This window comes from Pseudoliparis swirei, chromosome 3 (genome assembly GCF_029220125.1).
Source record: "Pseudoliparis swirei isolate HS2019 ecotype Mariana Trench chromosome 3, NWPU_hadal_v1, whole genome shotgun sequence".
NCBI classification, from domain to species: domain Eukaryota; kingdom Metazoa; phylum Chordata; class Actinopteri; order Perciformes; family Liparidae; genus Pseudoliparis; species Pseudoliparis swirei.
The window spans coordinates 2,722,933-2,749,639 of NC_079390.1; the positions used below are offsets into that span (position 1 = coordinate 2,722,933).

The 26,707-nt window shown below is 42.4% G+C and overlaps 1 protein-coding gene across 6 annotated transcripts in view; it reads left to right on the plus strand.

Annotated features, from left to right (window-relative positions):
- Window positions 1-458: 458 nt before the first annotated feature.
- Window positions 459-26,707, plus strand: part of LOC130188415 (adhesion G-protein coupled receptor G2-like) — a 34,779-nt gene continuing 8,530 nt past the window's right edge. For 3 of the 6 annotated variants that reach the window (XR_008830619.1, XR_008830618.1, XM_056406789.1), the window contains exons 1-28: window positions 875-1,390; window positions 9,147-9,220; window positions 10,075-10,131; window positions 10,763-10,830; window positions 10,941-11,740; window positions 12,279-12,306; window positions 12,388-12,425; window positions 12,502-12,632; window positions 12,718-12,796; window positions 13,686-13,729; window positions 14,111-14,158; window positions 14,250-14,320; window positions 14,431-14,474; window positions 14,582-14,621; window positions 15,097-15,128; window positions 15,250-15,368; window positions 15,489-15,609; window positions 16,868-17,137; window positions 18,166-18,322; window positions 19,009-19,173; window positions 19,751-19,876; window positions 20,445-20,490; window positions 20,579-20,682; window positions 22,311-22,435; window positions 23,977-24,348; window positions 24,919-25,202; window positions 26,276-26,377; window positions 26,483-26,602. Coding sequence is in view for 4 of the 6 variants with exons in the window: in XM_056406789.1 (XP_056262764.1) it covers window positions 1,311-1,390; window positions 9,147-9,220; window positions 10,075-10,131; window positions 10,763-10,830; window positions 10,941-11,740; window positions 12,279-12,306; window positions 12,388-12,425; window positions 12,502-12,632; window positions 12,718-12,796; window positions 13,686-13,729; window positions 14,111-14,158; window positions 14,250-14,320; window positions 14,431-14,474; window positions 14,582-14,621; window positions 15,097-15,128; window positions 15,250-15,368; window positions 15,489-15,609; window positions 16,868-17,137; window positions 18,166-18,322; window positions 19,009-19,173; window positions 19,751-19,876; window positions 20,445-20,490; window positions 20,579-20,682; window positions 22,311-22,435; window positions 23,977-24,348; window positions 24,919-25,202; window positions 26,276-26,377; window positions 26,483-26,602 (3,745 nt within the window). In the remaining 2 variants the exon portion in view is untranslated. Of the gene's footprint in view, window positions 482-874; window positions 1,391-9,146; window positions 9,221-10,074; window positions 10,132-10,762; window positions 10,831-10,940; window positions 11,741-12,278; window positions 12,307-12,387; window positions 12,426-12,501; window positions 12,633-12,717; window positions 12,797-13,685; window positions 13,730-14,110; window positions 14,159-14,249; window positions 14,321-14,430; window positions 14,475-14,581; window positions 14,622-15,096; window positions 15,129-15,249; window positions 15,369-15,488; window positions 15,610-16,867; window positions 17,138-18,165; window positions 18,323-19,008; window positions 19,174-19,750; window positions 19,877-20,444; window positions 20,491-20,578; window positions 20,683-22,310; window positions 22,436-23,976; window positions 24,349-24,918; window positions 25,203-26,275; window positions 26,378-26,482; window positions 26,603-26,707 lie in introns of those variants that run through there. The other 3 variants (XM_056406798.1, XM_056406774.1, XM_056406807.1) reach the window with 3 other exon arrangements.

Sequence of the window (26,707 nt, forward strand, 5' to 3'; positions counted from 1 at the left end):
TGCTCTTGAAAAGTTTTTGATCCCTCACTACGTGAGCGCTTTCATTTTGTTCACGGCAGAACCGAAAAATAAAGTACTTACAAATACTTTATCTCTGTCTCCCGGGTCGTGCAATTGGGTCCTACTTCCTAAGTGTCTGAGATCGTAACACTTAATCGCTACCCAGTCCTCTGTCCCGGACTCAACTTCCCCTATAAGTGTGTGTGTGTCCTCTCGACAGGGTGTAACTATATTAAATGTAGTGTTTGCCTTGTTAAATATAATTGGAAGAGACAACTAGTGCGGAAGAACAATTGCATGAATAAATAAATGTGTGTGTGCGTTCAGTGTTGGTGCTGCGTGACAGACAAGCCCCTCCCCTTTCAGAGTCCTGTAAAGCAGGTGCAGAACTTGACAGACACACAAAGCTGGTGCGTGACTCCTCCTGACGCAACAGGAGATGTATCCATGCCGCACTCAAGGAAACAACTTCTTTCTAGTTGTAAGTATAAGTCAGTAAGTACAGTGTATTTATATTGTACGTATCACAGACAAAGGGTCACAAAGTGCAGTACTGTAATACCATTTAAACAAATTTGTTGACAATAACAGGGTCAAAAACATTTCAAAGCTTAAAAGAGCAAAGTACAATACACAGTAGAAGATGGTGCAGTTAAAAAAACACAATAAAACAAATAAATAACAAATAAATGATAAATAATGGCTCAATAACTAATAAAAGTATAGAGGAGAAAGTCAAAATTATGGATAAACTATCCCAGAAGAGGCCGTAAAACAAAATGAAACCTGAATTTACTCATTTCTTCATATCCTGGTAACGTATAAAATATAACAGCATGACAGCAAATCAGATACAAATGACACTATTGAATCAGAAAACCTTGCAGGCAGAGCATTCCACAGCGTTGGTGCCACTCTCACAGGGTTCAGACACACCCTGAGGCGCACCTGCACCGCCGAAGAAATAGAAAAAACAAAATAAATCTGTTTCCCCTCGAGTCCTACGGGGACACTGGTTGTGTGAAGTCGTCGTTTCGTATGACAGAACGAGCTCAGTTTGCTTTTCTGATCTTAACATAAAATCCTGTTCCTGTTCCTAGACAATAGTGTTTGCGAGACAAAGGTAAAGTGGAAGTATGCGACATCCACCTGTTGACGTTTGAAGGGCGTGCCACATGTGTTCAGCTATGTGCCGCATCACCTGTGTGGGAAAACAGCACGGGGACTCACACACGGCAGCGTTTCCGGAGAGGGAAGTGCACACCTGAAGTTTATGGTTCGGCTTCGTTTTCAAGTTTTTAAAGGGAGCCATGTTTGAAGAAAATGACGAAGAAATCATGGACGCTTCTGATGGATCTTCACCTGGGAACACCTTCGCCTCCTTTGTCAGGTACAGTGTCGGTGGATTAGGAATCATCTCATAAATACTCACACTGCTGGAGTGTTGTCTATTTTCAGATATAACTCAATCAATCACTTTATTTCTTTATTTAAACCCCGAACCTCATCGTTTTTAATTTGTACTTTTACCGTTTATTTTCCTCTCTGTAATGTCATCGTACTTTATGTTTACGTTTTTGTGAATATTTTTGTAATGTTTATTTAATTTTTAACCCTTAGAGTATGAAGTGAAGTTATACTGATAATATTCTTTAAGAGTGTAACCCGGTGCTCCTGGTGCGCACCAGGCAACACTGTAGAGGTTCAATGATGCTCAGATTATATTATTATAACCCATGAAAGATACAGGTCAGTGAGTTTTATTCATCTTTTTCCTTCCTCAGGGCTGGAAAACGTTCACATTTTTGTATTTATGTGTTTCCTGCTTCATTTGTGTGAAACCTGCTACATGCATTCACTCATGTCGTCTCTCAGGAGTACACACACACACACACACCTCTCTCTCACACTGTGTGTGTCACTACATCTGATAATATACGTTACATTCTTTCACATGTTGTTTAGCTGTAAATAATAAAAGCAGGTACCAGAGTTTAAAGTTAGAAATGAAATGAACTTTTTTTTAATTCACTCGCAGTACACACACACACACCTTAGTATGACTGTTGTGTGTGTCACTACATCTGATTATATTCCATATATAACATTCTTTTCACCAGGTACCAGAAATAAAAGTTAGTAATGAAAGAAACTTTTTTAATTCACTCATGTAATCTCGCAGTACACACACACGCACACAAACACACACACACACGCACACACGCCTTAGTTTGACGGTTGTGTGTGTCACTACATCTGATAATATTACATATATTACAATCTTTTCAGCAGATACCAGAGTTTAAAGTTAGAAAGGAAATTACCTTTTTTTAATTCACTCATGTAATCTCGCAGTACACACACGCACAAACACACATATTACGTTGACTTGTTTGGGTCACTACATCTGATAATATTACATATATTACAATCTTTTCAGCAGGTACCAGAGTTTAAAGTGAGAAAGGAAGTGAACTTGTCTTTAACTCACTCACGTAATCTCGCAGTACACACACACCTTACTTTGACTTGTGTGTGTCACTACATCTGATAATACTACATATAGTACAATATTTTCGGCAGGTACGAGAGTTTAAAGTGAGAAGTGAACTTTTCTTGAATGTAAACACCGGTGAGAAGCTGCGGTCTGAGCAAACATCCCCGTGTGTGTCTAAAAGAGTGCAACACTTCTCTCTTCATGCACTTTTCCCCTGCTGCGATAAAGGTAATGTGTTCGTCCTGATTATAGCCGACGGAGGCTCTGAACAGGAATGTGTTCGATGTTTGATTTGGCATTATTATCCATTTATTTAGAGAGTTGTAATTGACTTAATAATCAGAACCAAAGAAGAACAGAAGAAAGCCTTGACAACATAATTACAGGATAAGCCTACACGTGTTATGTGTTGGTGTGGAGATTGAACCCAAACGCAGACGGACACCAGCTTGAATAGAATCAGTGCTCTTTATTCCAAAAACAAGGCAAAACAGAAATAACAAAAAGGCAGGGGTCTCAGACCAAAGTCTCTTGCTCCGAGGTCGGGAGGGAAGCTCGACCGAACACTCAACAAAAAGGAAAGAATAGTCAAAGTGGGCTCCTCACTCAGGTGACGACCGTGTCTCTACACTGAGCGAAAAACAAAACAAAGTACCGGTCTACAGAGTAACGACGAGAAGATGAACTCACAGGGCGAGTGGACGTACGGACTGGCCTCAGGTTGGTAAACCAACGACCTGACAGTGAGCAAGAGCAGGCCTGGGGTATTTAAGCCAGCTGGAGATGATCAGGTGAGATGAGCCCCAGCTGGCTCTTCTGGAGGAAGGCGTGACAGTGGGCGGAGTTCGGAGGAGGGAAACTGCAGGGGAGACAGAGATCCTAACAGTACCCCCCCCTCAATGGGAGCCTCTTGGCGAACCGCCCGGTCTGCCGGGGTTCTGGTGATGATAATCACGGATCAATGCCGGATCCAGGATCCGAGACCGAGGCACCCAGCAGCGCTCCTCGGGACCATACCCCTCCCAATCGACAAGGTATTGAAACCCTCTGCCACGTCGACGAACCTCCAGGAGGCGGCTCACCGTATAGGCCGGGCCTCCTCCAATGGTTGGTAGCCTAATGAGGCCTCAAATGGGGACAGTCCGGTGGCCGTAGAGGTGTGGGCATTGTGGGCATATTCCACCCATGATAGGTGCTGGCTCCAGGAGGAGGGGTTGGCAGCAGTCACGCACCTGAGCATGGCCTCTAGTTCCTGGTTCAGCCTCTCCGTTTGGCCATTAGTTTGTGGGTGGAACCCGGAGGAGAGGCTGACCGTGGTGTCGAGGGTCCGGAAGAACGCCTTCCAGACCTGGGAGGAGAACTGCGGACCACGGTCTGAGACGATGTCCGCAGGGATGCCATGGAGCCGGAAGACGTGCAGGGTGAGGAGATCCGTGGTCTCTCGGGCAGACGGGAGCTTGGGCAGTGGGATGAAGTGTGCAGCCTTGGAAAACCGGTCCACCACGGTTAAAATCACAGTGTGACCATTAGAGGGGGGAAGGCCAGTGACAAAATCCACTGCAATGTGGGACCACGGCCGTTGGGGAACGGGGAGTGGTCTTAGCAAGCCTGAGGGAGGCCGGTGTGAGGTCTTGCTGCGAGCGCACGTGGTACAGGCCTGGACATACGCCCGGGTGTCCCTTTCGAGGGAAGGCCACCAGAAGGCACGGCGCAGCCAATTTATTGTACGCCGTATACCGGGGTGGCCGGAGAGTCGGGAGTCGTGAGCCCATCGCAGAACCCGGGAACGGACAGGCGGGGGGACAAACAGGCGGTCTGGAGGTCCCCCTCCGGGACCAGGTTCGGTGAGCTGGGCTTCACGAACTGCCGTCTCGATCTCCCAGGTGACGGCTCCGAGCACGGATGAAGCTGGCAGGATCGTATCCGGAGTGGGGGTTCCATTGGCATGGGTAAACTGACGGGAGAGAGCGTCTGGCTTAGTGTTCTTGTGGCCTGGGCGGTAAGTGATTACAAAATTGAATCTGGCGAAGAATAAGGCCCAGCGAGCCTGGCGAGAGTTGAGGCGTCTGGCTGAGTGGATATATTCCAAGTTTCTATGGTCAGTCCAAATGATGAAGGGGTGTACCGCCCTCCAACCAATGCCTCCACTCCTCCAAAGCCAGTTTAATAGCCAGCAACTCCCGGTTGCCAACATCGTAGTTCTTCTGCGCATAGGAGAGTTTACGCGAGAAGAACGCACAGGGGTGGAGCTTAGAGTCGGACCCGGACCGTTGGGATAGGATGGCTCCGACTCCGGTGTCAGAGGCATCCACCTCGACGACAAACTGACGGGTCTCGTCGGGGTGGACCAGGATAGGGGCTGAGGCAAACCGCTCCTTAAGGGTTTGGAAAGCCCTGTCGGCCTCAGGAGTCCAGGTATACTCCACCTTAGGGGAGGTGAGTTGAGTCAGGGGGTTGGCTATGCGGCTGTAGTCCCGAATGAAGCGCCGGTAGAAGTTGGCGAACCCCAGGAACTGCTGGAGCTGTCGTCGCGACGAGGGTACCGGCCACTCCGTTACTGCTTTTACCTTCTCGGGGTCCTTTCTGAGCTGGCCCTCCTCGATGATAAAGCCCAGGAACTGCACAGAGGACACGTGAAACTCGCACTTCTCGGCCTTTACAAAGAGTTGGTTCTCCAGCAGGCGTTGTAAAACCTGACGGACATGGCAGCTGTGCTCTTGTGGGTCTGAGGAGAAAATGAGGATGTCATCCAGGTATACGAACACAAAACGGTTTAGGAAGTCACGGAGGACATCATTAACCAAGGCTTGGAACACGGCGGGGGCATTGGGTAACCCAAAAGGCATTACCAGATACAAAGTGGCCCAAGGGTGTGTTGAATGCGGTCTTCCATTCGTCCCCCTCCCGTATCCGCACAAGTTGATAGGCGTTGCGGAGGTCCAGTTTAGTGAAGATCTTGGCGCTGGCTAGGGATTCAAAGACAGAGGTGATAAGTGGTAATGGGTACTTGTTCTTAATGGTTATTTGGTTCAAACCTCTGAAGTCGATGCAGGGACGAAGGCTCCGATCCTTCTTGGTGACGAAGAAGAAGCCCGCCCCCAGAGGGGAGGAAGAGGGCCGTATAATCCCTGCAGCGAGAGAGTCGGTAATGTATGTCTCCATCGACTCGCGTTCAGGTCTAGAAAGGTTATACAGACGGCTAGTAGGGAGTGGTGCGCCGGGGAGCAGGTCAATTGCGCAGTCGTAGGGACGATGGGAAGGTAGTGAAAGGGCCCGCTTCTTGTTGAAAACTTCCTTTAGGTCCAGATACTCACAGGGGACGGAGGAGGCGTAGGCTCGGTGTCCGTGGGTTGAGCTGAGGGTCCGACGGGAACTGCTGATCTGAGACAGCGGGAGAGACAGGTGGGACTCCAACCAGTAATCTTGCTCTCAACCCAGTTGATTTGGGGGTTGTGGTCTCTGAGCCACGGGTGTCCCAAAATCAGAGGCGCTTGTGGCGTAGGAAACACGTAGAATCGGATGTCCTGGCGGTGATTACCTGACACGAGGAGCGATAAGGGCCGGGTCTGGTGTGTAATCCTGGCCAGCGGGCTGCCATCTAACGCGTTCACCAGCAGGGCACGGTCCAGGGTCTCCACTGGAATCCCTTCTCTCTCAACAAGAGTGGAGTCCAAAAGGTTCTGTTCCGCCCCCGAATCGATGAGCACAGACAGGTGCATAGGGCCGGACGGTAGGTGCAGAGTAGCTGGGAACAGGGACTGAGACTTGGGGTGGGGAACTCGCTTAGAGTCGCTCGCCAATATCCCCAGTCTTATTGGCGAGCCCTCTCTTTTGGGCGGACGGGCACTCTGGAACGCGTGTCCCAGTTCACCACAATAAAGGCAGACTCCTGCGCGGAGGGGTCGATCTCTCTCCTCCTGGGAGAGGCGAGTCCGCCCTAGCTGCATCGGCTCCTCCAGATCCATAGGTGGCGCCACCGGCTGTGGTGGGCGGGGGTAACCGGTGCTGTTGCGGTGAGGTGAGTCTGGGAACCGGAAACTGGGAGTGGAGACCGTCGGGCGCACAGGATTGTGATACCTGTAGGACCTCTCCCGATGGCGCTCGGTCGGGTGTCAGGCGTACAGAAAGCGAAATGAGTTCATCCAGAGACTCGGGTTCATCGCGTACCGCGAGTTCGTCCTTCAGGCGGTCTGAAAGACTGTTCCGAAAAATCCCTCGTAGTGGCAACTCGTCCCAACCGGACTCGGCGGCCAGAATCCGGAAGTCCACAGCGAAATCAGCGGCGCTGGTAGTTCCCTGGCGGACCTGGAGCAAACGTTGAACTGCATCTTGAGCGTGAACCGGGTGGTCAAAAACCTTCTTAAACTCTCCAATAAACCACTCGTAGATGATCTGCTCTGAACAACGACGGTCGAGCCATGCCTCGGCCCAGACTAGAGCTCTTCCGCGCAGCAATCCCACCGTATAAGATAGATAGATAGATAGATATATACTTTATTAATCCCCAAGGGGAAATTTGTCGAGCCAGTAGCAGCAACACACAAGAATAAAAAAAAAAACACAAAATATAAGAAGGGTTAGGGTGATCTGGCAAGAGGTGAACTGTTGTAGAGCCTCATAGCCGTCGGCAGGAATGTTCTCCTGTATCTGTCCTTGTGGCAGCGGAGCGTGAGGAGACGTCTGGAGAAAGTACTCCTCTGTCCCTGTAGGAGGTGGTGGAGAGGGTGGTCCGGGTTGTCCAATATGGACACCAGTTTCTTCAACGTCCTCCTCTCCACCACCTGTTCCAGGAGCTCCAGCTGGCAGCCGATGATGGAGCCAGCCTTCCCAACCAGTTTGTTAAGACGGCTGGTGTCACCGGCTCGATGCTGCTCCCCAGCAGACAATGGCAAAGTGCAGCACACTGGCCACAACCGACTGGTAGAATAACTCCAGCATCTTGCTGCACACGTTGAAGGATCAAGCTTTCTCAGGAAAAAGAGTCGACTCATCCCCTTCTTGTACACAGCGTTGATGTTGGCCTTCCAGTTCAGTCGGCTGTCGATGGAGACGCCCAGGTACTTGTACTCCTCCACCATGTCCACGTCCACTCCCAGGACACTCAGAGGTGTAGGAGCTGTCGCCTTCCTCCTGAAGTCCACCACCATCTCTCTGGTCTTGGCCACGTTCAGCCGCAGGTGGTTCTCATCGCCCACTTTACAAAGTCACTCACCACTGCCCTGTACTCCTCCCGTCCATCCCTAATACACCCGACCACTGCAGAATCATCAGAGTACTTCTGCAGATGGCATGACTCCGTGTTGTACTGGAAGTCACTGGTGTACAGGGTGAAGAGGAAGGGAGACAGAACAGTTCCTGTGGGCTCCTAACATCACTGACCACCGTTCCAGACAGCACACGCCCCATTCTGACAAACTGTGGTCTGCCTGTGAGGTAGTCAGTGATCCAGGAGATGGTGGACGCGTCCACACCGGCCACCCGCAGCTTCTCACTCAGCAGCAGTGGCTGGATGGTGTTAAATGCACTGGAGAAGTCAAAGAAAGTGACTCTCACAGAGACACCGGTTCCATCCAGGTGCGACTGAGCTCATTGCAGCAGGTAGATGATGGCGTCGTCCACTCCCACATGAGGCTGGTAAGCCACCTTAGCGTAGTCCGAAGCATAAGTACGGGGCTGCTGATTAAAAACAAATCTGCACTGGAGCAGGAACCCACGACAGCCCCCCGATGCTCCGTTATAGGGGTCTGGTGAGGGAACAAAACACTCACGGTTGCGAGCTGTATCCTCATGAACAGGTTGCTGGGGAGGCGAGGGACGCTGCGCTAGCTCCTGCATTCTGTCCCCAATGTCTGTCACTTGTGTCCCGATCGCTTGCTGAGACTCCCTTAAGTCCTGCAGCTGATTATGGTGATCTCCCAGGAGGTTACCTTGGTTGAAAACCGCCCTCTGCAGATGTTCTGCAGAGGAAGCTGCTGCCGCTGCTGGGTCCATTGTTGGTCAGGTCGTTCTGTTATGTGTTGGTGTGGAGATTGAACCCAAACGCAGACGGACACCAGCTTGAATAGAATCAGTGCTCTTTATTCCAAAAACAAGGCAAAACAGATATAACAAAAAGGCAGGGGTCTCAGACCAAAGTCTCTTGCTCCGAGGTCGGGAGGGAAGCTCGACCGAACACTCAACAAAAAGGAAAGAATAGTCAAAGTGGGCTCCTCACTCAGGTGACGACCGTGTCTCTACACTGAGCGAAAAACAAAACAAAGTACCGGTCTACAGAGTAACGACGAGAAGATGAACTCACAGGGCGAGTGGACGTACGGACTGGCCTCAGGTTGGTAAACCAACGACCTGACAGTGAGCAAGAGCAGGGCCGGGGTATTTAAGCCAGCTGGAGATGATCAGGTGAGATGAGCCCCAGCTGGCTCTTCTGGAGGAAGGCGTGACAGTGGGCGGAGTTCGGAGGAGGGAAACTGCAGGGGAGACAGAGATCCTAACAACACGGCGTTCATTCACATAGGCGTGGTGGGAAGTTGTTATTGTATGCCTCACTCTTTCACCCTTTTGAACTTCCACGGTTGGTATCGAGAGAGTGACGCTTATACGTTTTCAGTTCATGTCAACATTTTTAATTCTTGTTTTTGTTTTATTACAGAGCGAAGACGCAGGGCTCCCGTGTCAGACATCTCCACTGGCTGCAGACACTTGTGATGCTCCTCCTGTTGGCAGGTATGACGTCATCAGCAGTTGTTGCAGACAATGGAGCTCTCATCTGGACTGACAACTCTGCGCCTCTATTATTAAACATGACAGGCGTGTGCATATAATAATAATAATTTACACTGGAACCCGCTCCGGTCTGATTCCTCATCACGCACAACTTCAACATGTATTAACTTCTTTATAGAGGACATTCTAGTATAACTGCAAAATATACCTGCATTTATTTTTATTTTTATATGCGATATAATTAATGCACTTTTTTTTTTATGGATGTATTTTATATTTTCTCTTTATTCTTTACCTATCAAATATGAATGAATAGTCTCAGTGTTTAACATCTCCATCAAACCTATACACGTATACGTCAACCCCATTAGATGTTGTAGCTTGAAAGAAGAGTCCTGAATACAGCGGTTTCTCACTTCCGGTTTTCAAAATAAAAGCTTCTTCCGCCTGCAAATAGCTGCTTCGCGATCTCTTAAATGAAACCTAGGTCCCAAAATCAATAAATTTGATTCATACCTGAGTCATCCTATAGTTAGGATAACCCTAACACATCTTCCAATCAGTATTACAGTTAGAAGAAGAATACTCATACAATAATCATATACAGTGACCTTCTATGTTTTCCTAATAAATTCCTCAAAATATTCTTCATAATATCCCTTATTAATTATCATAGCTTTCTTATGTATTCATTTAAAAACATAGACTTACTTATTTATAGTGCAAGTATATATAACAAAAACATTACTATACTGATGTGAGTGTCTCCCTTATAGCTGTACGCCACAATAATTACCATAAACTGAAGTTGTATTCATTTTAATTTCATCTTTGTCTTTATTTCCCACCAACAGCACAGGCGTCCAGTGATGACATTCCTGCTACTCTTTCCCCAGATAGCGAGACGTCAGGTAAACAAAAGCTCATCATTTTACACTCTGTCAGCAGAATAGTGATGATTTAAACATGATTGTATATTGCTGATGCATACTTTAAAACATGTAAAGTAACTAAGCATAGCTGTTGAATGAATGTAGAACAGTGAAATAATATATGCGTGAGAAAAAGTGGAGCAGGAGTATAAAATAACCAAAAATGTAGGTTTTTAGAGTAAAAATGTAACTTAAATGTAACTTGTAAGAAAAGTATGTGAGTAAAGGTACTTCCTCCCAATCAGTCAGATCAGCCTCCGACAAACTCTCTGACACTCGCTCCTGGTCGCGGACTGTTTGATAACGTGGAACAGTATCATGTTTAAACATTTATAAACAGTACTGACGTGCTCGTATGTAACCGTCTGTATTTCTGGCCATTTTCAACGTGTATACATCTCTGTAAAAGTGCATTGTAACTGGTAAAAGTTTGAAAAATAAATGTGAAATAATTATCCCAACATGTGAAAACAGCTGTAAAATAAATGTTGAGATGTGCAAAATATAATCTGGATTAACTCAAGACATTTATTAAGATATCTGCCTCACTGCTGCATGCTCCGTTTAAATAGTCTCCTCAACTAAGTTGTGTCTTTCCTTCTTCCGACAGTGTACTACTTTATTGATCTCGTTGTGACTGCCAATGAACCGAAGAACGAATCACAAATCAGTTACTGGGTATGTAGGGAAACAATAGAAACAATGGAAACAATATAAACAATGGAAACAATGGATATATAATGTATATATGTGGTTAAATAAAATGGTTATTCTGTTGATTTTCTCAGCTCAGCGACGTGTTCACAAGCAAGCTGCAGAGCTGCGTGTCTCTAAGAGCCACAACTACGTCTCCACAGACGACATACGAGACCACGCTCATGATGACAGTCACAACAACAATGCAAAGCTTCAACACCACTACACCTGCAGCAACTACAATGTTACCGAGCGCCAACACGACTACACCTGCAGCAACTACAACGTTACCGAGCTTCAACACCACTACACCTGCAGCAACTACAATGTTACCGAGCGCCAACACGACTACACCTGCAGCAACTACAACGTTACCGAGCTTCAACACCACTACACCTGCAGCAACTACAACGTTACCGAGCTTCAACACCACTACACCTGCAGCAACTACAACGTTACCGAGCTTCAACACCACTACACCTGCAGCAACTACAACGTTACCGAGCTTCAACACCACTACACCTGCAGCAACTACAACGTTACCGAGCTTCAACACCACTACACCTGCAGCAACTACAAAGTTACCGAGCGCCAACACCACTACACCTGCAGCAACAACGTTACCGAGCGCCAACACCACTACACCTGTAGCAACTACAACGTTACCGAGCGCCAACACGACTACACCTGCAGCAACTACAACGTTACCGAGCGGCATCACGACTACACCTGCAGCAACTACAACGTTACCGAGCGCCATCACACCTACACCTGCAACAACAACACCAACTACTAGGATTGTCAGGACAAGACCTCAACAGGGCAATAATGGTAATAATAATAATAATGGCCGCCCCCGTCGGGATATTCGTAACCATGGGACCCAAGTCAGGTATGGGGAACTATTTCTTAAATGAATGAAAAGGTCCGAACATGTTGACAGTATAGACAGTCACGGTATCTCAAAAATATTTGTTGACATTTTTATTGATTTAGTACATTAATGTTTCTACACTGTGAATAGGAGTGTTTTGTTTATAGACCTCCAAAATAACTTGAACTTAACATTCATTATTTGTAAGGAGCCGGTTCCTTTGTCTCAGGGGTACATTGAACCTCACAATGCTTGTTTTAATAAATCCATTTCAATGTTTATCTTTGATGTGATCAAATGTAGACTAGCAGGAGCAAAAGAAGATATTTGTCAATATGTATAGTTTCTACTTGTGCTAACGTTAGCCACAATAAGCTACCGTTCATACCAGACCAACTACATCTGTAGAACCTCTGGGTGTATTAGATCCAAGTAAATGTTGTTGTTTTTTGGTTATGAATTAAATGTATTTATTTGTAAGAGGAAAACTGCGATTTCTCTTCTTTCAAAACTTTTTTTGACACTTCAATCTTATCTCAATTTGTTTTCTTTCCAGAACAAACCAAATCTTTGGCCTATTTAAAGTAAGTTAGTAAGATATATCTGGGGGGTTACATACAGTGTGTGAATACAACTTGATTCTCACGTTTATTTATATTTTACAGGGAATTGACATTACATGCATCAAGAAGACGGCAAAAAGGTGAATGAAATAAAACAGTTTTTTAAATGGCCAAGTGTTAAGCATCTCTCCGCTGACACTCGCCCTCTTGCCTCAGAGAAACCCGCTGCCTGGTGACGCTGCAGCTGCACCAGAGGATCTCCTCCTGCTGCATCCTTCGGACGCTCTGTGCAGCCAGCAGAGAGTCCTCTGACATCCGCACGGTGGGGAAATCAGCAGATGCACATAGTGAGTGTCGCACGCTCTGAAATACATAATCACCGAGCTTATTAAGTGTGCATAAGGAAATCAAACCCTCTGTGTCATTGAACAGTCCCACTGGAAAACGAGTGTGACAGCGCCATACAAGAGCTGAACGGCTGCACGTTTACTGGAGGACCTGAAGCATCATGGTGAGATGGGATTTACAATGTTAGCGTTTCCCTATTTATGTATGTATTTATATATATATATGTATATATGTTTATATATATATATATTTATATATGTATGTATATATATATGTATATAAATGTGTATATATATGTGAACATATATATACAGTATATATGTGTATATGTGTGTATATATGTGTATGTACTGTATATATGTATGTGTGTGTATATATATATGTGTATATGTATATATATATATATATATATGTGTATGTATTATATAAATATACATATAAATATATATATATATATATACTGTATATATATATTAACGGTTAAAAGTTTTAGGACACCCCCATTTTTCCAGTTTTTATTTGAATATAAGCAGTTCAAGTGAATAAACCTGAAATGGTATAAAGGTCAGCGGCAAATTGCTAGAGGTTAAACAAAAGTTTAACCTCTAGCAATTTGTAATCAAGGGTTAACGACTCCCAGCTGTTCTGCAAGTCTGCAAGTTCTGGAAGTAAATCAAGCTTTGAAAGTTGATGGTAATAATTCCCCCAGGTGTCTCAACTTGTGTTGATTACTGTGTGTATAAAGCCGTGTGGTGACAGACTGTTACTACACCCTCTGAGGCATTATGTGGACAGGATTTTACTGCAGGAAGTAGCTTATTGCTCTTATAATGGCAAGAAAAAGAAAATTAACAAAGGAAGACAGACAGATCATTATAACCCTTAAAAGTGTATATCTTTATTTTAGAGAAATTGAGCTATGTATATATATATATATATGTATCATTATATTTTTTTAAAGCAATTTTTTCAAGAGCAGTATTTATTAATTAAATCTGGTGATTTGTTGTACACAGTGTGATCTTGTTTTAATTGTGTCTATCTTTCAACAGTGAAGGAGATGCATTTGTGTCCAAGCCCAACTCGACTCACTGCGGTGAGTAAAGCGCGTGCTCAAAAGTGGACATTGGGGACATTTAGATGACGTCACATGAAGTCCAAACACATTATCACTTGAACTTGGACAAGGATATATTATGACAAAGGAATATAGTTCAAGATTTTAAGAAACATCATTTGTCTTTCTTTCTTGCTGAGAGTTTAATGAGAATATCAACACCCACTCTGATGGTAAATATTAGCCTATAGCTCCACTGCCAGTGAAGTTGACTTATTAACATGTTGTATATTAGTTTTTTTAAACCTTTTTTTGAAGTGAAATCAAATTTTCATGCAACTCACACATTTACATTACAGTCAGTCAGTATAGTCATATTTAGGGTTCAACGCTGACATTTTAAAATACATGATTTTTCAGGTAAACCGAACAAAATGTGCCGCTGCTCCGCTTATTGCAATGGAACCGGTGAGTGTTTTTAATTTACCACACAATCCGAACCCTTTCGATTTTTTCACCTAAATGAGATTACATTTTAATATTGTTTCTCTGCTTTCAGATGCTTTCTACACCTTTACATTGTCAACAAACGGTTCCCAGATAAACGTGACCGACGTCTCAGTTTCCTTGGTAAGTGGTGCATACGTGTGTGTACGCGTGTGTTTGTGTATTTTATTGTCTTTAATAGACCATTTTGCATCTATTAATTTGTGTAACTCTGATCTCTTGGATCTTTGCAGAGTTCTAAGCTGAAAAAACACACAAACTGTTCTTCAAGAGTAGAGTGAGTTTTGCCCTGCCCTTGCGTGTGAAAATTAAATTTGACATGGAGAAAATACCCTTTAATTAAATAGAAAAGTAAATCTCAATACGTGTTGTGTTCCTTCACAGTGGTTCATGTCCGCCGTCCATCATTGCATCAGAATTCAAGGTAATCAGCTGTTTTCATATTGCCTACGTGACACTTTTGGCAAAGTTAATAACAATGTGATTTTGCTATATTAGATATAAACAAAGGATTCATTAACATGAATTTTGGAACTGCTTTGAATGTAATGTATTTTTTTTTCTGTAATTTGCAATGCAATGACATTATTTAATACCAGTTTCATTAAGAGCAAACCAGCTAATTAAAAAAGAAATCCAATTGAAAAATGTAGTGTAATATTTATTTACTGAGTTGTGAATTTCATTGAGGAAATTTTCAATTACAATTTTGTCACTTTTCTTTTTTTGTGACTGTTTCTTCATTAAAATGCGAAGCTATGAATATTTTAGATATTATTCTTTATTTTTTCAATGCACAGAAGTACATGTTTGTATTCTAAGCATACATAACTTATTTGAATATGTTACTTGAACGTAATTAAATGCGAACGTGTGATTAAATTACCGTTTCTTCTCAGAATGCCACATTGAAATGTGAATCCACAAAAAAGTGAGTCTACTTGTGTTATTAATACAGTAACATTTTCCTTCAAAGATACCCAAAATATATTTTAACAGCGACTGAAATCTGTGTACACCTAATTTTGTTGTTGTATTCTCATCTTTTTAAGATGCTTGGTGATTTTAAGCTTCTCCCGCGAGGTTCCCATCTGCAACGTGTCGTCAGCCGTGGGCGACGTGTTTCGGTCTCAGAAGGAAATCAGTTTCAATGGTCAAGTGACTCGAGCAGGTGTGTGTGTGACTGTGTGTGTGTGCGTGTGTGTTAAGTATGGGGAAACAAGTCGATTCATAATTTAATACAGTCGAAGAAACTATAATATAACATTTGTGTTTTTTCTTTGTCACACAGCCATTTGTGGAGATTCAATTTTTAACGCAGGTCCAGGACCGACCAGCTTCTTGCTGATTGATTTTGACATAAAGCCCATTTCCTTCTGTCCGGCATTGAAAGAATCTTACAACCTCACCTGGTGTGTATGATCTTCTTTACCCGCCTCAACTTCTTCATCAACTTACGGGGTCAGATCAGTGGCAATACTTGCAAAAGCACACAGAGACTCGCAAACACACAGATTCACAAAAGCAAACGCACAGATTCACAAATGCAATCACACAGATTCACAAATGCAAACACACAGATTCACAAAAGAAAACACACAGATTCACAAATGCAAACACAAAGATTCACAAATGCAAACACACAGATTCACAAAAGCAAACACAAAGATTCAGAAATGCAAACACAAAGATTCACAAATGCAAACACAAAGATTCACAAATGCAAACACACAGATTCACCAATGCAATCACAAAGATTCACAAATGCAAACACAAAGATTCACAAATGCAAACACACAGATTCACAAAAGAAAACACAGATTCACAAATGCGCACCGAACAACTCATGCGATTGGTTTGAAATGAGGGCGACATCTGATTGGCTACAGGTACGTCTATGTTGGTAAAAAAAACCGCATTTGCGAATCGAGCCCCGGCAGGGGAGTCTCAAAAAACACAAATGCATGTGTAGCGACCCACAATCTTTGAATCTTTGTGTGCGCTTTTGTGAGTCTCTCCATGTGCATTTGTGAATCTTTGTTTGTATTTGTGAGTCTCTGTGTGCGTATTTGTGAATCTTTGTTTGTATTTGTGAGTCTCTCTGTGCATATTTGTGAATCTTTGTTTGTATTTGTGAGTCTCTCTGTGCGTATTTGTGAATCTTTGTTTGTATTTGTGAGTCTCTTCCTGCGTATGTATGAATCTTTGTTTGTATTTGTGAGTCTCTTCCTGCGTATTTGTGAATCTTTGTTTGTATTTGTGAGTCTATTCCTGCGTATTTGTGAATCTTTGTTTGTATTTGTGAGTCTCTTCCTGTGTATTTGTGGATCTTTGTTTGTATTTGTGAGTCTCTGTGTGCATATTTGTGAATCTTTGTTTGTATTTGTGAGTCTCTTCCTGCGTATGTGTGAATCTTTGTTTGTATTTGTGAGTCTCTTCCTGCGTATTTGTGAATCTTTATTTGTATTTGTGAGTCTCTGTGTGCGTATTTGTGAATCTTTGTTTGTATTTGTGAGTCTCTTCCTGCGTATGTGTAAATCTGTGTTTGTATTTGTGAGTCTCTCTGTGTGCATCTGCACTTATTTATCCTGATCTGACCCCATATTAACTTAACACAATATTTCCAGAGCCCATTTGTATTGTAGTTGATCAAACACATGTATTTCCCAGTCCAAGTGGAACACCCGTGGTCGTGCAGCTGGGGGAGCAGTGTGTCGTCGACCCGCGACCAGACAACGCCGAGAGCCAAGCCAACGCGCTGCTGGCGCTGACGGCGGACGTGTCCCAGCTGAACTCCAGCCAGGTGGCCCAGCTGGTGTCTCAGCTGGAGGGCCTCCTGTCGGGCCCCAGCGTCAGCATGGGGCTGGGCAACACCTCCGTGCACATCGTCAGCAATCTGCTGGGCGCCTCCGCCGAGGTGCTGTCTGACTCCTCCGACAGGTGACACACGACACGCCTCACTTACTTGAGCATCATGTATTGCAGGGGTGTCAAACTCACGTTCACCGTGGGCCACATCAGCAACATGGCCGCCCTCTTAAAGGGCCGGAAACACTTTATAAACTCCTCGAACATATTGTGATATAACTCTTTTTGCATTTGATTCTTGTTTATTTGAGTGTAGAAATATTGTACGTAAGAAAATGTCTCTAATATTACAACATGAATCCATTTCATTTGAACCCTTCAATATAAAAGCAAGAAAAAATTTTCTTCAATTTCTTTAAGAAAAGGGGATCACGTGTCTTTCAAGCCGTCAGGGGCCACATAAAATGATGCGGCGGGCCGATTTCGGCCCGCGGGCCTTTTGTTTGACACCTGTGATGTATTGATAGATAGATAGATAGATATATACTTTATTAATCCCCAAGGGGAAATTGTGTGTTTCTATACTTCAAAATCAGTCAGGAAAATTAATTTGCTAAATGTGTTAGACACACGAAGAATTTGACTTGGCGGCCGGTGTGTACATTAGACAGACAAACAAAACAACAACAACTAGAATGGGCACTCAGTAGAGCGCATACCTTCGCATATCACAAGATTGGGCATTGAATTATGAACATTTTGGCATTAGTTGCATGCCAATTGGATAAAAATTGACCGTGCTATGGTAAAAAGAAGATTTTGACCAGGAAAAGCCTAATTGAGATTTAAAATCTCCTTTAAAGAGACGAACAGTAGCACATTAAACAAAGATACAACATAAAACAGTGACAGACGATCGAAAAATATAAAAACTTTTTTTAGATCACAAAATGATTAAAATAAAAACTAAGACTCACGTCATCACATCCCAGTTAAGATGCACACACCTCAGTCAAAAAAAACATCTACAACTAGATAAAGCTTCCTCCAACACTTTAAATCTATTTAAAAAAAATATATAGTCCACAAGTCAGGGGTTGGGGAACCTCCAGTGTAAATTAATTATCTATATTCTAATGTTTAGTGTTTTTCTACATCAGTATTATAGGGATTGTTGACACGGTGGGCTTGAAGCTGGTCCTCGGGGGAGAGGCCGAGACCCTCCTGTCCCCGTCTGTGGCTCTGTCTGTGAAACCAGCAGATGGCACCAACTTTCAGGAAACCATCTTCTCCATCTCAGACCCCAGTAATGTGCAGGTATGGATTATATAGTTTTATTATATATCTATAAAGTGTTGTTTACTCTTCTTTTGGGGGGGGGGGGGGATTGAAAGTAGGCATCAATTAGACATTTACAGAAAATTTACATTGCATGTGCAGATTTTTAGATGATGCTCATTTTAGTTATACACATATTTAGAACAAGAAGTGTAAAACATAAGATAGACAACAAAAAAGAGATAGAATGAAACAAAAAGAAAACGATGTATAAATAGGGAGTGATCTATTCTCTATTGTACATTCATAAATTTTTGAAAACATAATCAGCTCTATGAGGTGTAACTCATTTTTTCCAACATGCCAAAAACTGTTCCAGTTTGTAGTCGACAGATTATCTCCTCCATGTTGTAAACATCCATCACGTACTCAGAGGAGGACTTTCTTGTGAAAACCATTTCCTGGTGAGAGTCTGTTTGCCACCAGAAGTACATTTATTACATATTTGTTTTCGGTAAATATCCCAGATACATGTTCTTACTTTTCAAAGGTATTTCCCCCTCAACAGTGTTTCGTAGGTTGGTGTGTCTCCCTCTACAATAGTCCGTGACAACGGGGTGTTGTTTACATGGCCGCTCGGGATTAGGATAGTGGATATATAACCGAGAAAATACCCAAAATATGAATAGACTTGTGTCTTCTTCCTTTTCCCATGTGTGGTCCAGGTCCGTGGGGATCCCAGGCGGGGGCGGAGCCTGAGAGCAGACTCCACCGCCCCTCAGGGCTCCATCAGGCTGCCTCCATCTCTCACCCAGGACCTGACTGGAGAGCAGCAGCAGCTGGCCACCAGAGTCCAGTTCAACTTCTACCAGGAGAGCACCGTGTACCAGGTCCTCACAGTTATTATTAATAATAATATTTTTATTTATGTATTTTATTTTTTTATTTTATTTAAAAGGGACCATGTACAGTTAAAACATAAATGTCACCATGTGATGCTCTGTACCAGATTGTAGCTACACAGCTAATTTGCATCAGTAGTCCCTGGACAGACCATAATAAACATAAAACAATAACAAACGTAAAACAATAACAAACAGAAAACAATAACAAACATAAAACAGTAACAAACATAAAACAATAACAAACAGGTCAGGAAGAGACACACTTCAACAGTATATGTTGTAAGAAGAACACACAATACACACAATGCTAAGCTACAGTACAGCACATTAAAAGTAAGTAATACATACTAATAAAAGTGAGTAACACACAAGCAATATATGCAGAAAGTGAGAGAGACTGGGATTTTAAATACTATACAAGAGAAATGTGTTACATTTATTGTCTGTTAACTAAATCCCTGATTTAATGTTCTGAGGGAAACTGCTGGACCACATTTTAAATCACACGTTATTATAACACTTATAACACATTTTTTGTGTTGTCTCTAAAATGGCCATGCAGGACAGGTCTCTGAAGGGGGAAAGAAAACTCAACAGTGGGATCCTCGGAGCGAGTGTGTCCAACCTGTCACTCACGGAACTGCAGGACGACGTCATAATTCACCTGAGGAACTCGGAGCCCGTTCCAGTGAGTTCATTTATTAAAATACACCAAAATACATGCCTTTAATTTTGCTTTCAGGCAGCTGCCCTCACAGTGTTGTACTGTTGCATGGACTATTCATTTCACTATGTTGTCAGAACATTGCATCTTTGACCTTTGACCCTCTCGCTCATATACCTGCAACTCAGAGAGGATTGTGGGTCATAAGAACCAGAAAAGCGTGCGAGCTTGCCGAGTACAACATGCGACAGGATGCAGGAGGACATCCTGGTATTTGTTGGCATGCTGCATTTGACACTATATATTGGATCATACTACATCTTTTTTCCCTGGTGTATACTGTGCTAAATGTGTGGTAGTATGAGTGTTAAAATGCAAATGTAATATTAACGCACAACTTAAAACCTGTTGTCAAACATCCTTCCTACCTAAAAATGCAGGAAACAAAAAATATAAACTGGATATTTCTAAATACAGCTGGAGTAAAAACATGCTGCAAGAGTAGTTACAAAATAGTTAGAAAAATAAGTCACAATGTACATTAAAGATTGTAAACTGATGTAATCTCTTGTGTCTTTTCCCCAAACTACAGGCTAATTTTGTGGCTATATGTGTTTACTGGGACTTTACATTAAATAGTAAGTTGTTCAACTTTGTCTCTCAGAATTAAGAATGAATGTAAAACAAAAGTGAAAATATGGTTCGTCCGTGTTTTCTTTCCGGCAGACCACACAGGCGGCTGGAATCCGAGAGGCTGTTCTGTCCGAAACAGCACAGACACTGAGACGGTCTGCGGCTGCAACCATTTAACCAGCTTCGCCATACTGCTGGTGAGAAAATTATACAGACACTATATTTATACATATATATATATATATATTAAAAAATTATTTTATGTTACTGCATTTTATATACAGTATACAGGACTGTCTCAGAAAATTAGAATATTGTGATAAAGTTCTTTATTTTCTGTAATGCAATTAAAAAAACAAAAATGTCATGCATTCTGGATTCATTACAAATCAACTGAAATATTGCAAGCCTTTTATTCTTTTAATATTGCTGATTATGGCTTACAGCTTAAGAAAACTCAAATATCCTATCTCTAAATATTAGAATATCATGAAAAAGTATACTAGTAGGGTATTAAACAAATCACTTGAATCGTCTAATTAACTCGAAACACCTGCAAGGGTTTCCTGAGCCTTGAAAAACACTCAGCTTGGTTCAGTAAACTAAATCACAAGTATGGGAAGACTGCTGATCTGACTGCTGTCCAGAGGACCATCATTGACACCCTCCATCAGGAGGGTAAGACACAAAAAGAGAGGCGCAAAATCCAAGTTGCTTGAAATCCAGTGTGAAGTTCCCACAGTCAGTGATGGTTTGGGGAGCCATGTCAGCTGCTGGTGTTGGTCCACTGTGTTTCATCAAGTCCAGAGTAAATGCAGCTGTGTACCAAGAGATTTTAGAGCACTACATGCTTCCGTCTGCTGAAAAGCTCTATGGAGATGAGGATTTCATTTTCCAGCATGATCTGGCACCTGCCCACAGTGCCAAAACCACCAGTAACTGGTGTACTGACCATGGCATTACTGTCCTCGATTGGCCTGCCAATTCCCCTGACCTGAACCCCATAGAGAATTTGTGGGGTATTATGAAGAAGAAGCTGAAAGACACCAGACCCAACAATGCAAATGAGCTAAAGGCCGCTATTGAAGCATCCTGGGCATCCATAAACCCTCAGCAATGCCACAGGCTGATTGCCTCCATGCCACGCCGCATTGATGCAGTAATCCGTGCAAAAGGATTCCCAACCAAGTACTGAGTGCATTAATGGACATTTTCAAATGTTTGATTTTGTTTTGCTGTTATAAATCTTTTTTTTAACTTGGTCTGAGGAAATATTCTAATTTTATGAGATAGGATTTTAGAGTTTTCTTAAGCTGTAAGCCATAATCAGCAATATTAAAAGAATAAAAGGCTTGCAATATTTCAGTTGATTTGTAATGAATCCAGAATGCATGACATTTTTGTTTTTTTAATTGCATTACAGAAAATAAAGAACTTTATCACAATATTCTAATTTTCTGAGACAGTCCTGTATATAATGCAATGTGTATATATATATATATTTATTTATATATATAATTCAACTTATATATATATATAAGTTGCAGTAACATAAAAAAAACATTTATTTTGTACGTTACTGCAACTTGTATGTATATATATATATATAAATGTTACTGAAACTTATATATATATGTATGTAATATATATATGTAATATATATTATATATAGATATATATATAGATATGTAATATTTATTATATATATGTATTATATACGTTATATATATGTAATATAAATTATATTCAGTATATATACTTACATTTTTTTTGTTTGGTAAACATTTTCCCACAAATTGCCTTCATTAATTCTTTTTCCTCCCAGGACCTGGGCAGAGACAATGTGATCAGTCGTGTGCAGGCCACCATCCTCACCTTCATCACATACATCGGCTGTGGAATCTCCGCCATCTTCCTGTCCATCACCATCCTCACCTACTTGGCCTTTGGGTGAGTATTGAGATAAGGCAAAAGATAAATGACAACTCATCCAACATTTTTAAATGAACTATTTAATAGTAGCATTTTGATCCTTTAGTTTAAAAAAAAATCACAATTGACAGCCATACACGCGTGATGAAGGGAGCTGGTCTCGGCTCTGTTGGTATTAAAGACAGTTCTGTATCCAAAACTGTACATTAGCACCTTTCTTGTTGTACATATTACCACCACCTTCTATTGAGTGATTTCTTTGATATTTTCTTTTTTCTTTCCTTCCTATTTTCGTATTATTTCTAAACCGTTGACTCTCAGAGCCCTGCTATAGATTTCAAATGTGTCTGGACTGTTGTTCTACAGCACAGGTGTCAAACACAAGATCACCTTTTCTTCAAGAAATTTCAGAAAAATATCCTGTGCTTTTATTTTGAAGTTTTCAAATGAAATGGATTTATGTTATTATATTAGCGAAATGATCTCATGTACAATATGTCAACACTCAAATAAACAATAATAAAATGCGAAGAGAGTTATTTAACAATATGTTTGGGAGTAGTTTATACATTTATATGTTTTCAGTTACAGCCCTTTGAGGGCGGCCATGATGCTGATGTGGCCCACGGTGAAAATAAGTTTGACACCCCTGGTCTAGCGGCACAAATGTCAAATACAACCTTGAATCCTGAATCTTGAATCTTCTGTTGTGATGCAGAGTTGAACATTTTAGTTAAAGAGTCATCGTAACATTTTCAAATGTGAAAAGCTGCACACAAAACTAACTAAATATCGTTATATCGACTGTGGGTCAGTGGGCAGCAGCTCCGTCTTTCAATCAGGGGGTTGGTGGTTCAATCCCCGCCCTAGCCGATGTTGTCCTTGAGCAAGACACTTAACCTTGAATTGCTTCCTGTAGCTGTGTCTACGATGTATAAATGTAAGTAAGTAATTTATTTTCCATAGGTACATACATAGTGTGTACATACTGACAGACATTAACAACAGAAAAACATGTACGAATGGAGGACCGTCCAAAGACCGAGGTCTGTAGGCTCCTCTGAGATGAGGAGTTGGACGGCCCCTCCCCTAACCCTTTAACCCCCCCCCCCCTCCCAACTACTACAGGCACACAGACAGTACACACACATATGGATCAAAACACAAAATGTCGTACAAGCAACAACAACAACAACAAGAACAGGAAAACGAAAAAGAAAGAGACATAGTAAAAATAATAAAAAAAGGCAAATGTGAACTACTGATAACTTAGGAAAAAATAATAATATCACGAACATCAAATTATGTATATACATTTTATTTTAAATATCTTTCCTCTATTGTACTGTGCCGCCAGGCTGTATATCAATATTAATAACTTTCAAAATGAAGTGAGATGGCGTTTAAGGCGAGAACCAAATGCCTTGGTGGTAACATGATTGTAAGTCGCTTTGGATAAAAGCGTCAGCTAAATGACATGTAATGAAATGCAAGATATATTTCACTTTTCACAGTGAACACATTGTTTATTGCGCTGTTTGTCTATTCGATCGCTGCAGGAAGTTGCGCAAGGACATCCCATCCAAAATCTTGATCCAGCTGTGCCTGGCCCTGCTGCTGCTGAACCTGGTCTTCCTGGTGGACGCGTGGCTGGCGCTCTACCCGGACGCAGTGGGCCTCTGCATCTCCACCGCCTGGTTCCTCCACTACTTCCTGCTGGTCACCTTCACCTGGATGGGACTGGAGGCCGTGCACATGTACCAGGCCCTGGTGAAAGTCTTCAACAGCCACATATCGTGCTACATGCTGAAGCTGTCGCTGGTGGGCTGGGGCGTCCCGATGATCGTGGTCATCATCGTCATCGCCATCGACAAGGACAACTACGGTCTCGTCTCCTACGGGGGGTTCTCCGACGGCACTAGCGATGGATTGTGAGTCTTTCTCTGTCGGACGGTTCCACTACCCTTCAAAAGTTTGGAGTCACCTAGAAATGTGCTTATTTTTTAACGAAAAGCATTTTTTTTCCCAATGAAGATAACATAAAATTAATCAGAAATACCCTCTCTACATAGTTAATGTGTAAATGACTATTCTCTGGTGTTTAATGAAGTCTCTACAGAGGTGTATAGAGGCCCATCTCCAGTGTTCAAATGGTACATTGTGTTATCGCCTTAGAAGACTAGCGGAGGGGTAGAAAACCCTTTAAAATCCTTTTTATGTGAGCGCAGCTGAAAACAGTTATGCTGGAGAGGAAAACTAGAAAACTGGCCTTCCTTTGAGCCACAAGTTTGAAAAACAAAAATAATATTCAAATAAAAATCTTTATTTATAACCTCGTCAATGTCTTGACTATATTTTATATTCATTTTGCAATTAATTTGAGAATTAAAAGTGTGAGTTTTAATGGAAAACACGAAATTGCCTGGGTGGGTGACCCCAAACTTTAGAACGGTAGATTAAAAAAACTAAAACTTTTAATTCCCTTCCGTCTATTTCCTCAGCTGCTGGCTGAAGAACGACATCGCGTTCTACGTGGCGGTGGTGGCGTATTTCTGCGTGATTTTCGTTTTCAACATCGCCATGTTCATCGTGGTGCTGGTGCAGCTGTGTCGGCTGAAGAGGCAGAACCCTCACAACATGCAGCACCGCACCACGCTGCAGGACGTGCGCAGCGTGGCGGGCATCATGATCCTCCTGGGCCTCACCTGGGGCTTCGCCTTCTTCGCCTGGGGCCCCCTCAACCTGCCGTTCATGTACCTCTTTGCCATCTTTAACTCCTTCCAAGGTGAGTTGGCTTATTTTTAGTCTTGGGTGAACTTCATATAAATCATATAAATCATCATATAAATTATGTGAGATTTTATTAACATAGAAAACAACCAAAAGATTCAGCGCTTTGATTATAAAAAGAAAATTGACATCCCACAGACCCCTAAAAAGTGATTATAATACCACCAGTAATACCACAAGTACCATCAGTAATACCACAAGTAATACCAGAAGTACCATCAGTAATACCACAAGTAATATCACAAGTACCATCAGTAATACCACAAGTACCATCAGTAATACCACAAGTAATACCACAAGTACCATCAGTAATGCCACAAGTAATACCAGAAGTACCATCAGTAATACCACAAGTAATACCAGAAGTACCATCAGTAATACCACAAGTAATACCACAAGTAATACCTCAAGTACCATCAGTAATACCACAAGTAATACCACAAGTAATACCACTAGTACCATCAGTAATACCACAAGTAATACCTCAAGTAATACCAGAAGTACCATCAGTAATACCACAAGTAATACCACAAGTAATACCACTCGTACCATCAGTAATACCACAAGTAATACCACAAGTAATACCAGAAGTACCATCAGTAATACTACAAGTAATACCACAAGTAATACCAGAAGTACCATCAGTAATACCACAAGTAATACCAGAAGTACCATCAGTAATACCACAAGTAATACCACAAGTACCATCGGTAATACCATAAGTAATAACATACGTAATACCACAAGTAATACCACAAGAACCATCAGTAATACCACCAGTAATACCACAAGTACCATCAGTAATACCAAAGTTAATACCATCAGTATTACCATGAGTTATACCACAAGTAATACCACAAGTAATGCCATCAGTAATACTACAAGTAAGACCAGAAGTACCATCAGTAATACCACGAGTAATACCACAAATAATACCACAAGTAATACCTCCAGTGAAGACGTAGAGACTTCCTGCTGTCAGTGGGGAGCTCTTTCCACCAATGAGGAGCCAGAACCGCCGTTGAGTGATGATCTTACATACATAAATATTCTGTTTCCGTCTTGTAGGTTTCTTCATCTTTTTGTTCTACTGTGCGGTAAAAGAAAACGTGAGGAAGCAGTGGAGGACTTACCTTTGCTGTGGCCGCATGAGACTAGCAGAGAACTCAGGTTCCCTTTTCTTATTCCTAATTCCTAATTCCTTGTTCCTAATCAATTGCATGTCAGTGATCATGTTACGTTTCTTTTTCTTTTCATCTTGATTTCTTCCCACAGAATGGAGCCGCACCGCGACACAGAGGACCACGACGAGGTCGCCGGAGTCCAGAGTGATATCCAACAACTCGTCCTCGTCTTTCCTCGCCAGCGACTCAACGGAGCAGGTCAACGGCGTCGGTGAGTGACCTCAGATTGTGATTCATTTACTCAAACATAAGATGTAGGAGTAAGTCTCAGGAGCAGGGCTTATTCAACTTGCCTAACAACGTTAAAAACAGGTTT